The sequence below is a fragment of the Pholcus phalangioides genome, unplaced genomic scaffold (assembly GCF_987345545.1).
Source record: "Pholcus phalangioides strain wild (caught in Gottingen) unplaced genomic scaffold, Ppha-v1.0 ptg000015l_1, whole genome shotgun sequence".
Taxonomy (NCBI): Eukaryota; Metazoa; Arthropoda; class Arachnida; order Araneae; family Pholcidae; genus Pholcus; species Pholcus phalangioides.
Window position 1 is genome coordinate 36,189,413 of NW_028301608.1, and position 17,515 is coordinate 36,206,927.

The following is a 17,515-nucleotide window of genomic DNA, read 5'->3' on the forward strand; positions in this document are numbered from 1 at the left end:
TTGAACTTTCAATACCCATGGAAATACTTAGAAATATTCTCATTTGAAGTTTGCTGTAGTTGTATTCGTTGTTGTATATTCTCTGAAATATCCATGACGTAATAGTTGGATAATAGAAGATAATATTACCACCGGATCAACTTCGAACGCCCGTTGACGCATTTCACTTACTTTTAGGCATTCGACCCAGTTACACCCAAAACCATTAGAACCAGAAAAATGGAAAAAGTAAATAAATAAAATAAAAAATCGTGGCTTAGAGAGGTACAACCGGAAAGCACTCAGTTTCCGTAAAAAAGTATTGTCTTCTTCTTCTTCTTCGTCTCCCAAAAGAACAGAGAGAACGCCTCGGATTCCAAGGGATAATTAAGACGCCCTGGTTTGGCAACATCTGTGAAAGTGAAGAGAAAAAATCTTTCTCCAGAAAAGAAAACGAAATGGAAGTAAAAAAACAGAATCGAGTTTTTGGCTAGAAATTTGTGCTCGTTCTGGAATGTATTTGACCTCGAAACATTTTTCATTACTTCTTAATGAAAAAAAGCATCTAATTTTTTAAAGAAAATTTCATAAAAACTGATCAAAACCGAAATTTGACAGAACAGCACAATTATATATATTGTTGAAGTTTTTTCGGGGGGGGGGGGATAGTAAATAATTATATTTGTCATTGAAATCATTTGGAATACTATTACTCCAAAAAAACCATGAAATACTTGTTTGTATTGTTCAAAAGAATCCCGTTCAGGTGGCTTTATTGAAACCGACGAAAGGTACTGTATATGGAGTGGCAATATAAAATTATAGTTTATAACGAAACCCGAACGCTTTTTTTTTTATTGTTATCAGAAGAAGGCACCATAGGTATTCAAACATGAGTTCGATTTCTTTAATAAAAGACCGGTACAGTCCTTGGAGAAAGACTCGTTGGTCCGTTGCAATGACTCGTTGAGCAAGCTGCATAAAACCATCGAGAATTATCGACATACTCTCGTCTGATACGATTGGGTTGCACGACAATGCTCGTCCTTACTTATGTTCCTTTGGAGTTGGAGGTCTTAAGAAAAATGAATGGTCTCACGTGGTGACTTTCAGTCAGACTCTGGAGATTCTATGAGATTGGAGGAGCAGAATCTCCTCTTCTTCTCACCTTTCTTGGACAAAAGCATTCGAAATAATATTCGCGCTGACAACAATCATTGAAATTGAAACGCCCAGGATTGCCTCTCTGATGGTTTTTGTGCAGCTTGCCCAACTTGTCGTTCGGGAGGAAGAGCAACCGAAGTCCTTCACGGAAAGTATCAAATTTTCATCAAAATATTGGATGGGTGTCTGAATCTTAGAGAAGCTTTTATACCTTCTTTAAGGTTTACATGTATAGTGACTTTTTCTTTTTTTTACTGTACAGAACACGTGACGAAGAACACTAAAAAGGCAGATAACAAAAGTATACAATAATAAACAAAAATTACAAAAAGGGATATATGCACACACACATTTACACACCCACTATGTGACCCTCAAGGCTCAAGGGACTTCTTGTCCTTCCAGAAGGTCAATAATAATTTTAAATCTGGTAAATAAAAAAGTTTCTGTTTTTTCTAAAAAGCAGCTCGCCTATTACATTCTATATGTATTGGCGAGCTGCAGTATGCAGTAGTAATATACAGTACTAGCTGTTACCAGCGGCTTCGCTCCCGTGGATTTGGCGATCTGAAAATTGCTCGGCGATGATTCCCTTTACACAACATTTGAACCCCTCATGACCCCCTTGAGGGTTGAGTTTCTATATTATAAATTATGATACTGATCAAACTTCATATTTATAGCTTCAGCGATGATTATCCCACATAACCTTTGAACTCCCTCGTGACCACTTTAGGGAGCTGAATTTCGAAAAAAAACCCTTCTTAGGTAGGCTTTATACATCATGAAAACATGCAATAAAATTACTAACCAAATTTTATAATTTCAGCTGTTTCAGCTCGGCATGATTTCTCTATTTAACCTCAATCACTACCAAAAAAATTGAAACCTTTCCGTGCATCCACAGATTGCTTCAAATTCAGTTTTTTTCCCCCTCGAACAATAACAACCTTCCATCAAACGCTATAGATTGTACTTCCATTTCCGATCGATTTTATTCGTAGCATCAATCGTCACCTCTGTCAAATCCCACATCCCTGCATTCTTTTGCAGAGCCGTCGACCAAACAATATTGTATAAATAAATAAACCTTTGAATCCCCTTATGACCTCCTTAGGAGTCGAATTTTTAAAAACCCTTCTTAGTGAGTCTTTAGATCTTGAAATGAGACTACTGTTTAAATTTAATATTTATACTTGCAGCGGTTTCGGATCAGCATGATAACCTTTGAACTCGGGGGTGGGGGAGTTCATATCATCATCGGCGATGATGAATCAGTCAGTCAGGACATGCTATTTTATATATTTAGATATATTTACATACATATGGTCACGCAGTAAATATATATTGTTACGATCTATAGATGATAGATGACGCGATTTGTTACGACTCTCAAAAATATCGAAATCTGTTGGCAACAACAGATGATACCGGCTTCGGTTTAACGCAAGAACATTCCAGAGAGTTCCGCCCCTCTAGACAGTGGCGCCACAAACCTGGTACTATGAAATAGAAATTTGTGGAATATTCTTTTTCTCGAAGTTTCGGCCAGAGCTATAAATAGTGAGGCGATCACAAGAGGAGAGATTCCAGATTAGAGATTCGATGAAAAGTCAGTTGTGATTGAACTTTACGCGAAAGTTGTTAGCTCTCTCATTAGGTCTCATACGTGTAAATTGCTGTTCTGTAAATAAATCTGTGTTTGTCCGTCGAACCGCTTCTTGTTTTGTAATCGATGTCTTGTGGAAATTATCCGGAACAATATCATAACGAACAAAAGTGTATTCTGACTTCATTACAGGACAGGATAAAATCGATCAAGTATCAAGATCACAAGCTCTCCATTATGAAAAGCTATATTGCTGAGAACAGTTTCATCTCTTTGATAATACAAGGCAGATGGCCAATATAAGCTTATCTTTCACATTTTCCGATTGGATTAATTATATTGGTTTTTTTAAATTATTTTGATGTTTTGGTACAAGATTAAAATATATGAATGTTGATATGCAGTCGTTCAAAAAGTTTTGTACTAGCTAAATCCGATGAAACACTGCATCGCATCTGATATAGAGTGGACCAAAGGCTGTCAAATCCGAGAAATTCGTCACCTACTCTGAATAAAAAAAATTTCGTACTTTGTACTGTTGAAAAATTAAATAACTTCACTAAAAAGCTAGATCATTGAAAAAGCGTTGATTAGAATACTGTATTTACATTTCTCCAAGCTCGCAACCTTGGCAACACCAGTAGGTATATCTTCCTTTTGGTATCTTTATATAGATTTGCTTTATTTAATTTTTCCACCTTATAGGATGCAGCTTTTCTGTTCCTCTTAATAAAAACAGAAAAATTCCACTTGAACGGATTTAATTTGATCGTGCATATCCCCTGTATACACATGAGATCATATCTATAACGATTAAAACTACAGTTATTATATATATCAGTTGAGCAAAGACAAATGTATGATCTCGAATGCATTTACATGCACAGAGATACCACGAACGTAGTTAAATTATTTTTATGATGAAAGAGGGTTCCTTTTTACTCAAAGAGAATCCGACTCAAGGACAGCATGATTTAAAAAAAAACTCTTCTCGCATTTCTTGACACCAATTTTTACAATGGCATTACATACCACTGGAAATTACTTTCGAAGAATTATAGATTATCATCTGCATCATCTTCTCTTTTTAGATTCCGAATAATCATTTCCATCTCGTGACATTGAATATCGAGGAATTTCAAGTGCACCATTCAAAGCAATTATGGATTAAGAACTAAAGCTCGAAAATATTCACAGTTAACGGGATCTCAATTGATTCGAAACGTGACAGAAATTCGCAATCATCACGCACAATAATAAGAGAGAAAGGAATATTATTTTGTATACATAACGGGTGCACGGAAAATTCAATTCAAATTACGATAATTTAACAAGAGAAAAGACACACATATTCTATCTCAAGGGTACACCCCCCCCCCCTTTTCAGTTGCATTTATCGATTAGGTTATCCTTCATTACCCAATCGGGGGACTGATGAGAGAGAAAAACACATCAGTTATGGCATAATAATATTAGCTATGCGGAAGATAATTATAGCTTATCCACAAGCGAATTTCACTTGAAATTTTCTTGGACATTTTTTTTTTAATGGACTTGTTTGCCTAAAAGTCCGTCCGTTTCGGGACGCAAGACGGAAAAAGATAAGAAAAATAATGATAATAATAATAAAGACATTGAAGCGAATGAAGCGAGCTTAACTTTTGTCCGATGATGTGGGGAAGAGTAGTAATGGGTGCTGTTGGCTTGTTGAAATGGAAATGGTGGCCTCGGATTTAACTGTGAAACTCAAGGTCTTGTCTCTCATACGCACACACACACACACGCAACTCCCTTTTCTTTGTATTTATAAGGAACTTGTTAGACTGATGATAACTAGGAAGAGAACTATATAGAGTATATTTCTCTGAGGAAATATCTTTCGAATCCTTGAATATACAAAAACAGATACCACGGGCAGTGATTGCGCGAAATGAAATGATCCACCAAGCATACTCGTAAGGAAGAGGCGGAGGTAGAGAGAGGCTATATCGTTATAATCCGTTTAAGCGGTTTTTAAAATTTCCCCTTAACCACATTACAACTGACAGCCACAGTGGAAATTGCTAACATCTCTGTAAAATGTAACCTTTTTTTCAAGAATAATAATTTATGGGCATGTTTTTCTCAGCCACCTCGTTGGGCATTTTACCTGTTGTGGCGTTGTATTTGTATTTTTTCCATCTTGCACAGCTGATAAATGCTTCCCCCCCCCCCAAAACCAAGAGTAATAATTATTATAATAATAAGCAAGGAAGAGAAATACTTCACTGTTTCTCAAAAAGTTATACTGTACGCATATTCGTATATTGTCCCGAAGGACAAGGGAAAAAACATCATCTTTCTCCTTCTGTTATCAAACTTTGATCAAAAGCCGACTCCGCCCACGGGCAGTTGATCGGATAGGTTAGGAGGGGGATGGACAACATTTTTTCAGGCAAAGACACTACTACTAAAACTTAAGCACACATGCCCCTCGCTCATATTCCTTTGCGGAACTTCTAACGAATTGATACACGTTGGAATGTACGTGTACGTGTAGTGAACCTGATGTGAAGTTTGTTCCTGTGTAAGGCTTGTTATGTGTCATCGGGCAAAGGCTGCCGTACAAAGCTAGCTAGGCTCGGCATTGCCGAAATGATAGGATTGTAAAGAAGCGAGATAACTCGGAATTGTTGAAATAATAGGTATAAAGTTAGGCGAGATATCTCTTCACATTGCCACTGGAAGAGTTAATTAAAAAAACTGCTATTTTAATATACAGTATAACGGAAATTTTAATATTCAATACGGGATAAACAGTGGGAATCGGTACTTGTCACAAAAATAATCATGAATTATTTTAAAAACTGCCAAAATGATCACCAACGATTCCAGAAATAGCCAAATGATGCGAACTAACAACTAAAAATATCGTTAATCATTGAAAATAAATTTTTGCAAAATCAGTTTAAATGCTTATACTCAAACTTACATCTATATCGCGAAGTAAATCTGTTTCTGCAGTGAGCAAATTGATCCACTATCGATTTACCTATCCGCTATCACAATGAAGATAACGAATTCGAGTAAAAGCTTCGTAGAAAAACGGGCAATTTTTTTTACTCAAAAAGTCTTTACGGTCAAAAGATACGGGTTATCTGTTCATTCTACATACAATATCAAACCATCAAAACGTCAATTCTTAAATATAACTAAAAAGGGGTTGTTGAATAGGCGAGTCGAGAGATCAAATCAGTATTTTGCGAACACCAAATCAGGTAAAGACATCGCTATTGAATACTTCATTGTGTGAGAACTGCTTGACTCGCGAGCATCAGGTTGAAGATGCTTGCTATGAAAAATTTATCTTCACGTTTTAAAACCAAATGCCCACTGGACCCATTCGCAAAATCCGTTCAGCTAATTTGAATGGAAACACCCTATAAATTTTGCATAGTTTTAAAATTGACCCAAAACCAGTCGACTGTATTCACCCATGTCTACGAAAGGTGTAATCGACATTATACTTGTAATGAGCAGGGGATTTTGGAGTCCAGTGAGGAAAAAAATCGAAATGGTTTAATTCTAAAGGCCAGTTCACACGCGTCAAGCAGTTTATTACGCAGTTAACTAAATTTTAAGTCGTCAAGTGCTCGAAAAAACTGTCCCAACGTAAGTGATCAAGTAGTCAATGCACAGTGGATAATACCAAGCCGCGCCTGCTGGCCCATGTATTTAGGCCTACTTAAACGAACAAACATAATCCGGTCTATCTGCTTTTTTACGTGACAACTAAACAACTTGACATGTTAACAACTAAACGACGTGTAACTTAACACCTGCATACACTTTAAAGTACCCGATGACTTAAAATTTAGTTAATTACTAAACTACTTGATGTGTGTGTGGTGTGCGTATAAACGGGCCTTGGGAAATAATAGACTGTTTGATGATTCGATTCCTGACAGAGACTACTAGACTTTTCTTTCCGAGTTCACCTCTGCATAATATCCAGAAGAAAAAAAAATTCTTACATTTAGGCTGAGAAAAAAAATCGTCTCAATCCCGCTACTGCCGCCACCTGGAGGGCTATTTGCTAAAGTTAAGGGAGGGGACTACTATACCTCTACATTAGCGCGACACGCTACAGAGCGTAAATAAGGAAGTAATAATCATGTGTCTTCTGTGGTGTACATAGATAGCACGCTTGCCCGAATTGCAAGAGGACTGGGTTCGATGCCCGGTGGAGACTAGTAGACTTTCCTTTCCAAGTTCACCTCGGCATAATATCCATAAAAAAGTCTTTCCTTCAATAGGCTGTTTGTGTTGTTGAATATAGTGGGCCCTCTCCGTTCCTTAAGAATTTGATCCCTCGGAACTTGCTGCCCTTTAACAGAGGTTTAATGGATGTTAAAGATTACGGACCAGGATAAAAAAAAAAAAAAAACCAGCTTTTACTGTAACTGTACGCTGTTTTAACAGCATATGGTCATTTCTCCGGTCAAAATATGTTATAATATATAAGCTGTGGTCTTTACGAGAGAATTTCCGGTTTGACCTGCCTAAAATCCGCAGGTCAAATAGATACGCCCCCACCAGCAGCGATGTTAATAGCGTTGACCCGTCGGGAGAAATAGAGTTGTATTTCTCTCTTATATAATTTCTGAATTGAATTACTCATACATATGGCTGCGAGTTCACCCGCCATCGCTCTTTCGCCTACGATAATGATGGCTTATAGAACGTCAGATTTCTTTCTTATTCCTTTCCTTTATGACGTCTTTTGTCTAAGCTCAAAAAAAGAGTTCCATTTCCATTCTTATTTTCTCGACTGGAGGCAGTAAACATTCATTTGCCGCTTTTTTTCTCTTATTCTTTAGAAATTTCACGCGGGTATGGGTATAATAGACCAACCAAACTCCTCCACAAGACAACAGAGAAATATATAGAACAGGCGAGAGTTTCGTAAACGCATTCCTCATGTGCAACGAGTTTTCGCTATATTGCAACTTACGAAGATTAAGGGTACCACAGTTTTCGTGGTTCCGCCTCTCATTTAATGGATGACCACATTATATCTCACATATTCTAGGATCCTTCTGGTAGCGTAGTGCTATTGTGGTAGGCCTATATAGCCGAGATAAGCTAGATCGATCGGATGCAATGCCGCGAAATGATACCGATTCAAGTTCTTAGAAATGGTCAAAGTAGAAAATCATATGCAATTCATTTGGATAGGTCTAGTATCGTAAGATGAGTATTTTCACTAGTTTACTTCATGACATTAAATCATCTGATATATTCAAAAAACGGAAAAAAGTTGGAAAAAACAGGATAAATGGGGGTAAAACGCGTTTTACAAGCATTTATCCCGTTTTTAAATTAAAACATCTCAGCGAGTAATAAAAGACATAGAAACGTGGAATTATAGAGGACAGGGTGGTTCTACACGTTATTTGGATGCTGTTCCTAATCGGAAGTATGCCTCTAAGATCAACGGTTCACTAGTAAAATGCGGTGCGTGCTAGTAGCTATGCACCCTGTATATGTAACGGGATATTCACGTAAAACCTCAAAAGTGTTTAAATTCATGTCAAATACAGTCGAATTATTCTATTATTTTAAGTCTGCTTTAAGTTCTAGCTTTTGTTTATTCCAGGTGATTTTCACAGAATGTGTACGTTTAATACATTATGCGATAGTACACTCCCAATACCATAAAATATTATTAAATTCATGAGAAATGCTGTCGAGTTCATATTCCGTAATTATCGAGTTTGAATTTTTTTTTTTCCAAATTACATGAATTTCAATATCCCATTTTTAAAAATTATGTTTCTTTTTATTTCCATAGCCATCTGTATGGTGATAGGAGTGTTGACTTTCCCGGCCGGTTGGGATTCCGATGTCGTGCGTGAAGTGTGTGGTCCAGAAGCTGACGATTACAATCCTGGACAGTGTGGAGTTCGTTGGGCATACATCCTGGCCATCATCGGAGTATGTGACTGCGCAGTACTCGCTGCTTTAGCGTTCGTCTTGGGCACGAGATACGTGAAACTTCTACCAGAGCACTACATAACTTCGGGATCCATATATAAAGGTAATTTGTGAAACACACACTCTTCTTAATAAAACTTTTCATCCCCACCAGTATAAAAGTGAAAATGTGAAAAATGTTGCTTTAAAAAAAAATATATATATATATATATATATCGCACATAATTGGATAAACCGGTGGTTCCATTGCTGTTGGTTCATAAGAGTAAAATGCTGCACATGCTAAAGTTTAATGTTTTAACTAGTTTGTGAAAGTTATCCTGTAACAGATTTGAGAAATTCACATCAGTTTTGTGGTAAAACATATTTTCAATGCTATATAGAACGGGAAAAAATATTTTAGGATTGCCTCAACTTTAGAGGAGGCGTAGGAACCTGCATTGGCGTACCCCATCAAGCCGAGATTATAGTGTTATTTTGCATTAAAAAACGTACACCCACCCTTGAGAAGCAAAAAAATTGAAATCTCCGTTGAGAAAATTCTGCTTACGCCTATGGGAACCTGTATACCTCCTCTGAGATCCTTACGGGGAATGTGAGAAGGGGATTCTATACAAAGAATCTACAGTGTTTGGTCGGCCATATTAATAACACTAGACAACAAATTTTGAAATTTTTTCTGCGTCTTGAATAAAAACTGTTTATTCCTATATAATTTAGTATGCTGAACACGAATCTAACTATAGTCTAAAAAAGCTAAATTGGCTCCGGTTTTTTTTAAGTACACATGCAATACATATATAGTAGTACAAAACAAATACATTGAAACACAATAGAAAAACAACATAAATATATGGAAATCTTGCAAATATATAAAGACACAATATATATATATATGTATATATATATATATATTCTAATAATATATTCTATAATATATATATATATATATAAACACAACACAAATATATAAAGACACAACAACAATACAAAAACACAACACAAATATTTACATGTCTAATCGTTATGAAAGCTGTTGTCTGGAACATGTGGGATTATAACCCCCTTTAGACCTGCTAGAAGGACTTTTAAGTCCCTTGGGGTCACAAAGTGTATGTATTTATGTGTTTTTATGTTTGTACCTATGTGTTTGTATTTGTATGTTTGTATGTATTTGTATGTTTGTATGTATGTCTGTGTTTTTGTGAAAAAAAAAAATACAGAAAGACACAACAAAAACGCACAGAAAAACAAATACATTACAGCACTATAGTTAATTCATTCTTAACATGGTAATATCTCTTCAATAAAACGTCAATGGAACTTTTTCACGGTGATATTAGTACTCAGCAGGTCAAAACTATTCGGAATTGTAAATTTTCGTGTTTGACTTTCATCTCCGCAATTTCATTGTTGTCAGCAGACAATGCTCATAAAGCACTTTTTAAATACTTTGCACGGTAATATCTCCAAAAACAAAGAGGCCGATAGCACTTTTTCATGCTGGTTTTTGTGCTCAACAGGTCAAAATTATTCAGAATCACGTTATCCAAAGATATCACTCGTAAAGCACTTTTTTCACACTTTACATGATGATACCTCAACAACAAAAAAAAAACCAATAAACCTTTTTCATGATGATAGTTCAGTAGGTCAAAATCATTAGGGATTGTATATTTTCATGTCGGACGCAATTTCATTGTTGTCCAGTGTAATAATATGATAATATGGTCTATCGAGATATTCGCTTCTTTAGTTCGGTTAGTTAATAAATAAATAAATAAAAACAAATTTTTGCGAGGAACTTCTTAAAAAATATCAAATTAAAGAAAATTTGAATATTTAAAACATGCAAAAATGTGAAGTATAAGAAAAAACCCTAACAACAAATGATTTGTTGAGAGTCTAAAGCACTGGGAAAAACTGTATCCTAATTATTATTATTGCACAAATGGAAGAAAAGGAAAAGAAATTCCATGTTAGTTCTGTATTCATGAACTTCGTAAATGAAAAACTGTTCATTTCGGCCCATTTGCAGCAATTATAGCTAACGAGGCCATAAAATCAACCCATAGAAAATGATCGACCTATTCCAAAAAAACCTATATTACAGACTGATTTTCTCTTATCAAGTCAAATGACGACGAGTTCAGTCGGGAATGCTTCGACAAATGCAATAAAATTACCTTCTTTACGAAATTAAAAACTGCGGAATGACGAATCCTAAAAAGAAATTCAAACAAAAACGTAAGAAAATAAGTTCAGAGGATTTAAGCACCAATCGATAGATTCCGTTCGAAATAAGAAAAATACAGAAAATCGGTCATATATTACCATTATTCATCTTAGAAGTAGTTTGTAGGAATGAGCTACAATCACACAGTAGAGAAGTAATAAAAAAAAAGTTTCGGCTTAACAGTAAAATGCCAATAAAATCTATTCAATGAGCTCAGTTCAATCAAATCAATTCCAAAAAACCTACATGTTTATAATCATTCATCTCAAAATCATCAGAATCTTTTCATGCAAACGAAAAAGAAGAGGAGGAAGAAAATATCAGCATTAAAAAGGAATATGATTAACATCCATCTTCGCTCATTCATCTTCAAATATGGACGAAATAAAATAAATACATATTCACTGTGTTGAGGGTGGAAAAACGCGAAACATTTTGTGAAAGAAAGTGTGATTGACGGACGATGATGGAGATGAAAAGACGTGTTTGAGGTGATTCAAACACAAAGATTGGCAGAGAATGACATCGTGCATGACATGCCCTCAAAATTACTCATTCAGAACTCACAGTTCAGTGACACCCATGTTGATGATGTCTCTGCTCGCTCTCTTCCTGAACTTATAAGAAGAAAATTCTAGTTCCAGATGATCGCCATTTATGTGGCAATTCATCTTTAGTTTAGTCATTCGTCGAAATTATACATTCAATCTTTTTTTTTTTTCTGAATAAACTGAATTCCAGTTTTACGAAAATATCACAATATACAGCGTTTTATCATAATAACATACGCAGGGCCGCTCTTACCAGACGTGAGGCCCGTTGTGAAAATAATAGCAAGGCCAGAGGCTTTATAATAATTTCAGGGGCCCCTTAGCCCCGATATTAAATACAGTCGAATCCCGTTATAACGAACTCCAAGAGACCTGAGAAATCACTTCGTTATAATGAAATTTCGTTATAAAGGTATTCTAGGTTTTTGCACTGTTCCTATGTAAACTTATCTGGGAGATTAGAAAAGTGTTCGTTAAAGCGGGATTCGACTGTATTCTGTGGGAAAGAGGGAATCGGCAAATCCAGAATGATGGAAAATTTCCGTCCAAAAAAAAATTTAGACACAATTAAATTTGAATTAACAAAAAATAAATTAATGACAATTTCTTAATGTAAAAATTTCAAATTGATGAAAGAAATAATTTCAAAACTAATTAGAATAGAGTCCTAATGAAAGAAATTGTCTGAGAACTGATGCGAATTCAGAATCGACGAATCAAAAATGAGAGAGACATAGAAGCATAATTAAAAGAGATAAAAATAATCCCAGCACCCATGAAAATTCAGAATGAATGAAAAAATACTTCCACAATTGATGAAAATTCAGAACAGACAGAATAAATGCTTCCACAAATTTCAGAATTCACGAAAATTCAGAAATTACGAAAGAAATTATCGTTATCGTAGGTGCGGAGCCCACGTTTTAGGGCCCCTCACTCCCCCGCAATTTGCTCCTAAGGGTGGCTCTGAACATACAGGATGTTTCAAGTAGGAGTCCCTAACTTTGAGATGGCATAACATGCAAATAGTGATTAAATAGAAACATGGAACAATTAGTACGTTTGATGGGCAGGCCTGAAATTTTAAATACACCGCTTTGCAGAATTAATTGCAATTTCAACTAATAGGTGGCGCCACAATCATCTTATTTCATGTCTACCTCTGGGGGGGGGGGGTGTGCATACGCATCCGTTGCAGCAGAGACCTTGCACGAAAGTGACTTTAATCTCTTCCCTCTTCACATTTTTCATGTCACTCTTAGGCAAGGTGACCATTTCGAATCCATCGTAATGTCATTTGATCAAAATTTATGAAGGACAATATCATCTACTGTCCGAAAGTGCGAGGCGCCATCTATGAGCTATATTTGTAAGTCAAAGTTGTAACTAATTTCACAAACCCGCATTTGAAATTCTAGGCACCTACTAAACGAATTACATCCGTGTGCAAAATTAAGGGAATTAGCCAATTGTGTTAAATTTCTGAAAAACGAATGGACAGATTTTAATGAAATTTGGTACGAATACACAGTTATAACAGAGAAAGATATACACCATACAAAATTCATAGTACGCAAGCATCGGTAAAGCTCATCACTGCAGGAATGTCCAAAATCCACGTTGCGAGATCGAACCCAATATGGGGTACGGTCCCCTCTCACAGTCAGACAGGTCGCACAGCTCGACGGCATACCGCTGAACATGAGGCAGTTGAGGAATCCTTGGGGCAATTGGTCCCGCTGCTGCAGCAACGCGGTTTATAGCTCCGGGATGGTTCTCGGAGGGGGGATGGCGAGATGCAATTGCCCTCCCAAGAGCGTCATAGACATATTCTACAGGGTTTAGGTCAGGAAATCTGGCTGTCCAATCCATACGCCGAATATTCTCACTTTATAGATAATCGTTGAACAGGTGAGCCCGATGAGTACGAGCGTTGGCCTCCATGAATAGGAACTGAGGGCCAACTGCGCCCTGAAAAGTCGAACATAGGGCTCCAAGATCTCTCTATACCTCTTAGCAGCCAGGGACCCTTTGTCAAACACATGGAGGGGTGTGCGACCGTCCAACATGATGCCTCAAACCAGGACTGTATCTAGGATTTTTGCAGCCCCCACAACTTTAAAATTCGATAATTCTATAACGATGTTCTTTGTACCCATCTAAGACTGCCTCCCCCTAAGATTTTGCCACCCGGGTCAGCCCCCCCCCCCCAGCTGCGCCTTCCTTTAGTTCCGGCCCTGCCTCAAATAGACACAATGTGTAAATTCTGTTAATTTTGCATACGATTGTACTTGTTTCATCTATCTATCACTGTTTGCAAGCTATGTCATTTCACAGTTAGGGAGTCCTTTCTGAAACACCCTGTAGTTGCATTTGAATTGTTATAAGAAATACTATAAAATACGACGACAAAAATATTAGCACGCTATCATTAATGAAAAGTCAGAATCACAATGAAAATTTAGAATTAGTGAAAAAGAAGGAATTTCCAGAACAAAAATCCGGAAATAATGAAAGAAATATTTTCAGAATTGGTGAAAATTTGCATAAAATTAGAGAAGCCTTCAATAATTTTTAAGGCCCTGGGGAGACGGTCGGGGCCAGAGATAGAGGAGGACAAAGAGGCAACTGCACCCCACCCGGTGTCAAATTTTAAGAGTGAACAAAAGGCATCGTATAAAAATCAAGTTTTTCATTTGGGACAAAAATCATGTTTGCCGAAAATCATAGCTACGGCCTTGGGGCCGGTCCATTATCTTCTCTGTAAAGACAATTCTCAGTCCCGTAGTATTGTTACAATTCAGGAATGGCATGGTAATTGACTGACAACAAAAAAAAAAACCCAGTGGTTTAAGACTGTAACATCGAACATCATCCCAAAACTATCCCCTAATGATATACGCAGGTATCCGGACAATCATTGGTAGGTAACATCATTATTGTGAATCACGAAACATTCAAAGGGAGTTGTTCTGAAATATCTAAATGATACTTTTTCTTTTCCACAGGTGAAGTGAACACGGCATTTGTATCCGACCAACAATCCAGCCCATCGAGAAAGTCCACGAACCTACAACCGGTGATGGTAGTGACACCGGCCGGAGATGCCGATCGTTTCTCGGACTTCGACAACCACACGATGAGATCCGTCAAGAGCTTCCGACCTGATTACAACAGCAATTCCAATTTCCAGCTTTAAAATCCTCGCTAAGCTCAAAATATCAATAATTATAAGAAGGAACAACAACATCAAAACCATCGGAAATTTACTGTGTGACCTGTGCCACAAGGAACTTATAAAAAGACAGTTCACTTTGTGTGAAAGGACGATAAATTTTGTATGTTAATGATGGTAGAAGTGCCTAAAAACATTTTTTTGGACGCTGAATTCGGAGAAAAAGGAGTACGAGTGCAATCAAACGTGTATTATTATTATTATTATCAAGTGCCACTTTTACCAAAGAACGTACATTTATATGATACAAGGAAAAATAGGGATACGTTCTTTGCATTAAAGTACATGGGGTTGAAATATGTACATTCGATTGCGACAACTCCATTTTCGTAAGACAGAGGAAAATTTTCTATTTTCGCTTTTGTTCCGTAATATTTATGGGACGTTGCGTCGACCTCGAATTTGTAGTCGAAAGAACTTTGAAAAATGGCGTATTCTTGCTATTTACATATGTGTGTGTGAAATAACAAGATACGCTACATACTCGTACATAGGAGCTTTTACTCGACAAGTTAGAACAACTGTTATGCTTTTCCTAAAATATTTTATGTATTTGCATTGAGAAAATTTTTCTATCGTCTAAAGTAAGTCTATCCTATGCAGTAAAAAAAAAAAAAATTTAGATAACAATAATTAGATTAAATTATTAATTACAGCTAAAGGAACAATGTGTGTGGAAAATAATTTAACAATGGTAATTCTCTCTCTCTCCCTTCTAACACTGTCTTTAGTCTATTAACCCTTTCAGACCCTGGTGCCACAAATGAGCGGGTTGCTTTTATTCTCACAGTGAATTTTTTCTTTTGACCTCAGGTGGTTAAGTTCTGACTTAAAGGATTGTGTAAATTGTGGGTTGAAATATGGTGACTATGAACTTTTGGGGCTTTCATCAGAAGAAAGCACTCAAAGTTGAACTTTTGGGGGTTTTTTATGAAGGCTTCCAGGAGAAAGCGCCTCCGTGGGGGAAAAAAGTGTGGTTTATTACATAAATTTTGGCAATAAAATTCTGGAAAAAAATTATATGTGAAGATGAATATACCCTGCATCATAATGGCTGAAAAAATTTTAACGAAGTGAATAATTTTTTTCACAAAAAAAATTGAAAATTTGAAAAAATAAAGATTTGATGACATTTACTTTTTTTTAATGCATTTTTCGAGTATCAAAAATGCAAAAATATTTTGAAATTCCAAAAAATGAATGCTCGGGGTCTGAAAGGGTAAATATGCTGCATCATTGCTCAGATATTATAATCCATACGATGCAATAAAATTATTCGATGAATATTAACTGGAACATTAATCTTTAGAAAATTTAAAGTCACTAAGATTATTGATTACGTCATTTTCTCCATAAATAATAATATTTTAACAACTGCAATAACAAAAAAAAACCATAGTTATAAGATAGTTATTGCCATATACAGGGGGTCTTCAACCTCTTTCGAGTCGTGAGCACGTCTATAGTCATCATCCTCAGAAGAGTGAGCACCTATTTAGTAGCACATGTTCAAACTCAAAAGTTAGCATAATGATAATCCAACTGGAATGAAGTGTTTGATTGTTGAGTCGATCAATACCTACCGAAAACGAGCTTGAACATGAACATTGATCACTATCGCGTGCTTCAGTGTTGAAGGTACGATACTTACATGACATGAAGATTCAGGCGTTTGCCATTTTCACTTAAGAACATGGAAAACAGATGGCACGACCAATAGAACACAAAATAAACATTACTCTGACAATATAAATGCATTAGGGCAATGCGTACACACACACACGCTCGCGCAAGACACGTTCCTGCGTGTAGCCAATTTATCAGACGTTCAATGTTTACGAAGTGAGTGTACGGTTCAGCAGTAGTAATGAGCACTGCATTGTGCTCGCGACAAACATGTAGGAGATGCCCTGATACAACTGAAACTCCCAAGAGGCACAAAAATACTCTCTTCTTATTTGTTCTTCTGTAGAATCTAATGTTTTTCATGTAGAAATGTATAAACAGTGTTTTATAGGTACGAGTGATGATTTTGCAAATTCTTTAAAACTGAAAACTCTGTAAAAATGACGGTATTAAAGTTCAGAAGGAAATTACCCGAACCCATATTTCGCCAAACAGACCTGTAATTTCTGTAATGGGTTCACAAATACGCTACAATAGTAAAATTTCATTTGGTATTCGTCAGTGTAATAATTGATTTCTGATTCACTCGCGTGTCTCTGTTGCCCTATACGTACCTGTAAATACAAGAATTAAGCGATATATTTTCGTTATTTTCTTTTATATGTAGATCTGTGTGGAAATGTGAATAAAAATATCATAAAACATTTGGATTCTTTTGTTTTTTCTTTTGCTGTTAGATGCAAGAAATATATTAGAAATTTCATTTAAAAATTACCTAATAGATAAGGAAAATAGTGAAAGGAACGCACAGGCACTCTACCACTACTCAAAAATGTGCACCCGTCTTATGCAGTACAAGCAAATCTGTTAGACCAGCGGTTCTCAACCGGTGCTCCGTGTGCAACTCCCAGGGGCTCCGCGGCGACTCGAGGAAAATAAAATGAATCAGTAAATTTGATAGATAAGTAAATAAGAGAGGCCTACAAGGTTCTGCCATAAAAATTATGTACAAAAAAGGGCTCTTCGAGTCAAACAGAGCTCCGCCATAGAAATTATATACTGAAAAAGGGCTCCGCGAGTCAAAAAAGGATGAGAACCTCTGTGTTAGAGAATATAGAAAGAATAAAAATAAATAAAGC

General features: G+C 36.3%; 1 protein-coding gene across 1 annotated transcript in view; it reads left to right on the forward strand.

The window, feature by feature from the left end:
• LOC149075932 (LHFPL tetraspan subfamily member 3 protein-like) overlaps positions 1-17,080 on the forward strand; it is an 88,886-nt gene extending 71,806 nt beyond the window's left edge. Inside the window, exons 2-3 of the mRNA XM_089243446.1 lie at positions 8,586-8,831; positions 14,524-17,080. Of these exons, the coding sequence (XP_089099572.1) occupies positions 8,586-8,831; positions 14,524-14,714 (437 nt within the window). The 3' untranslated portion in view covers positions 14,715-17,080. The remainder of the gene's footprint in view (positions 1-8,585; positions 8,832-14,523) is intronic.
• Positions 17,081-17,515: the final 435 nt, after the last annotated feature.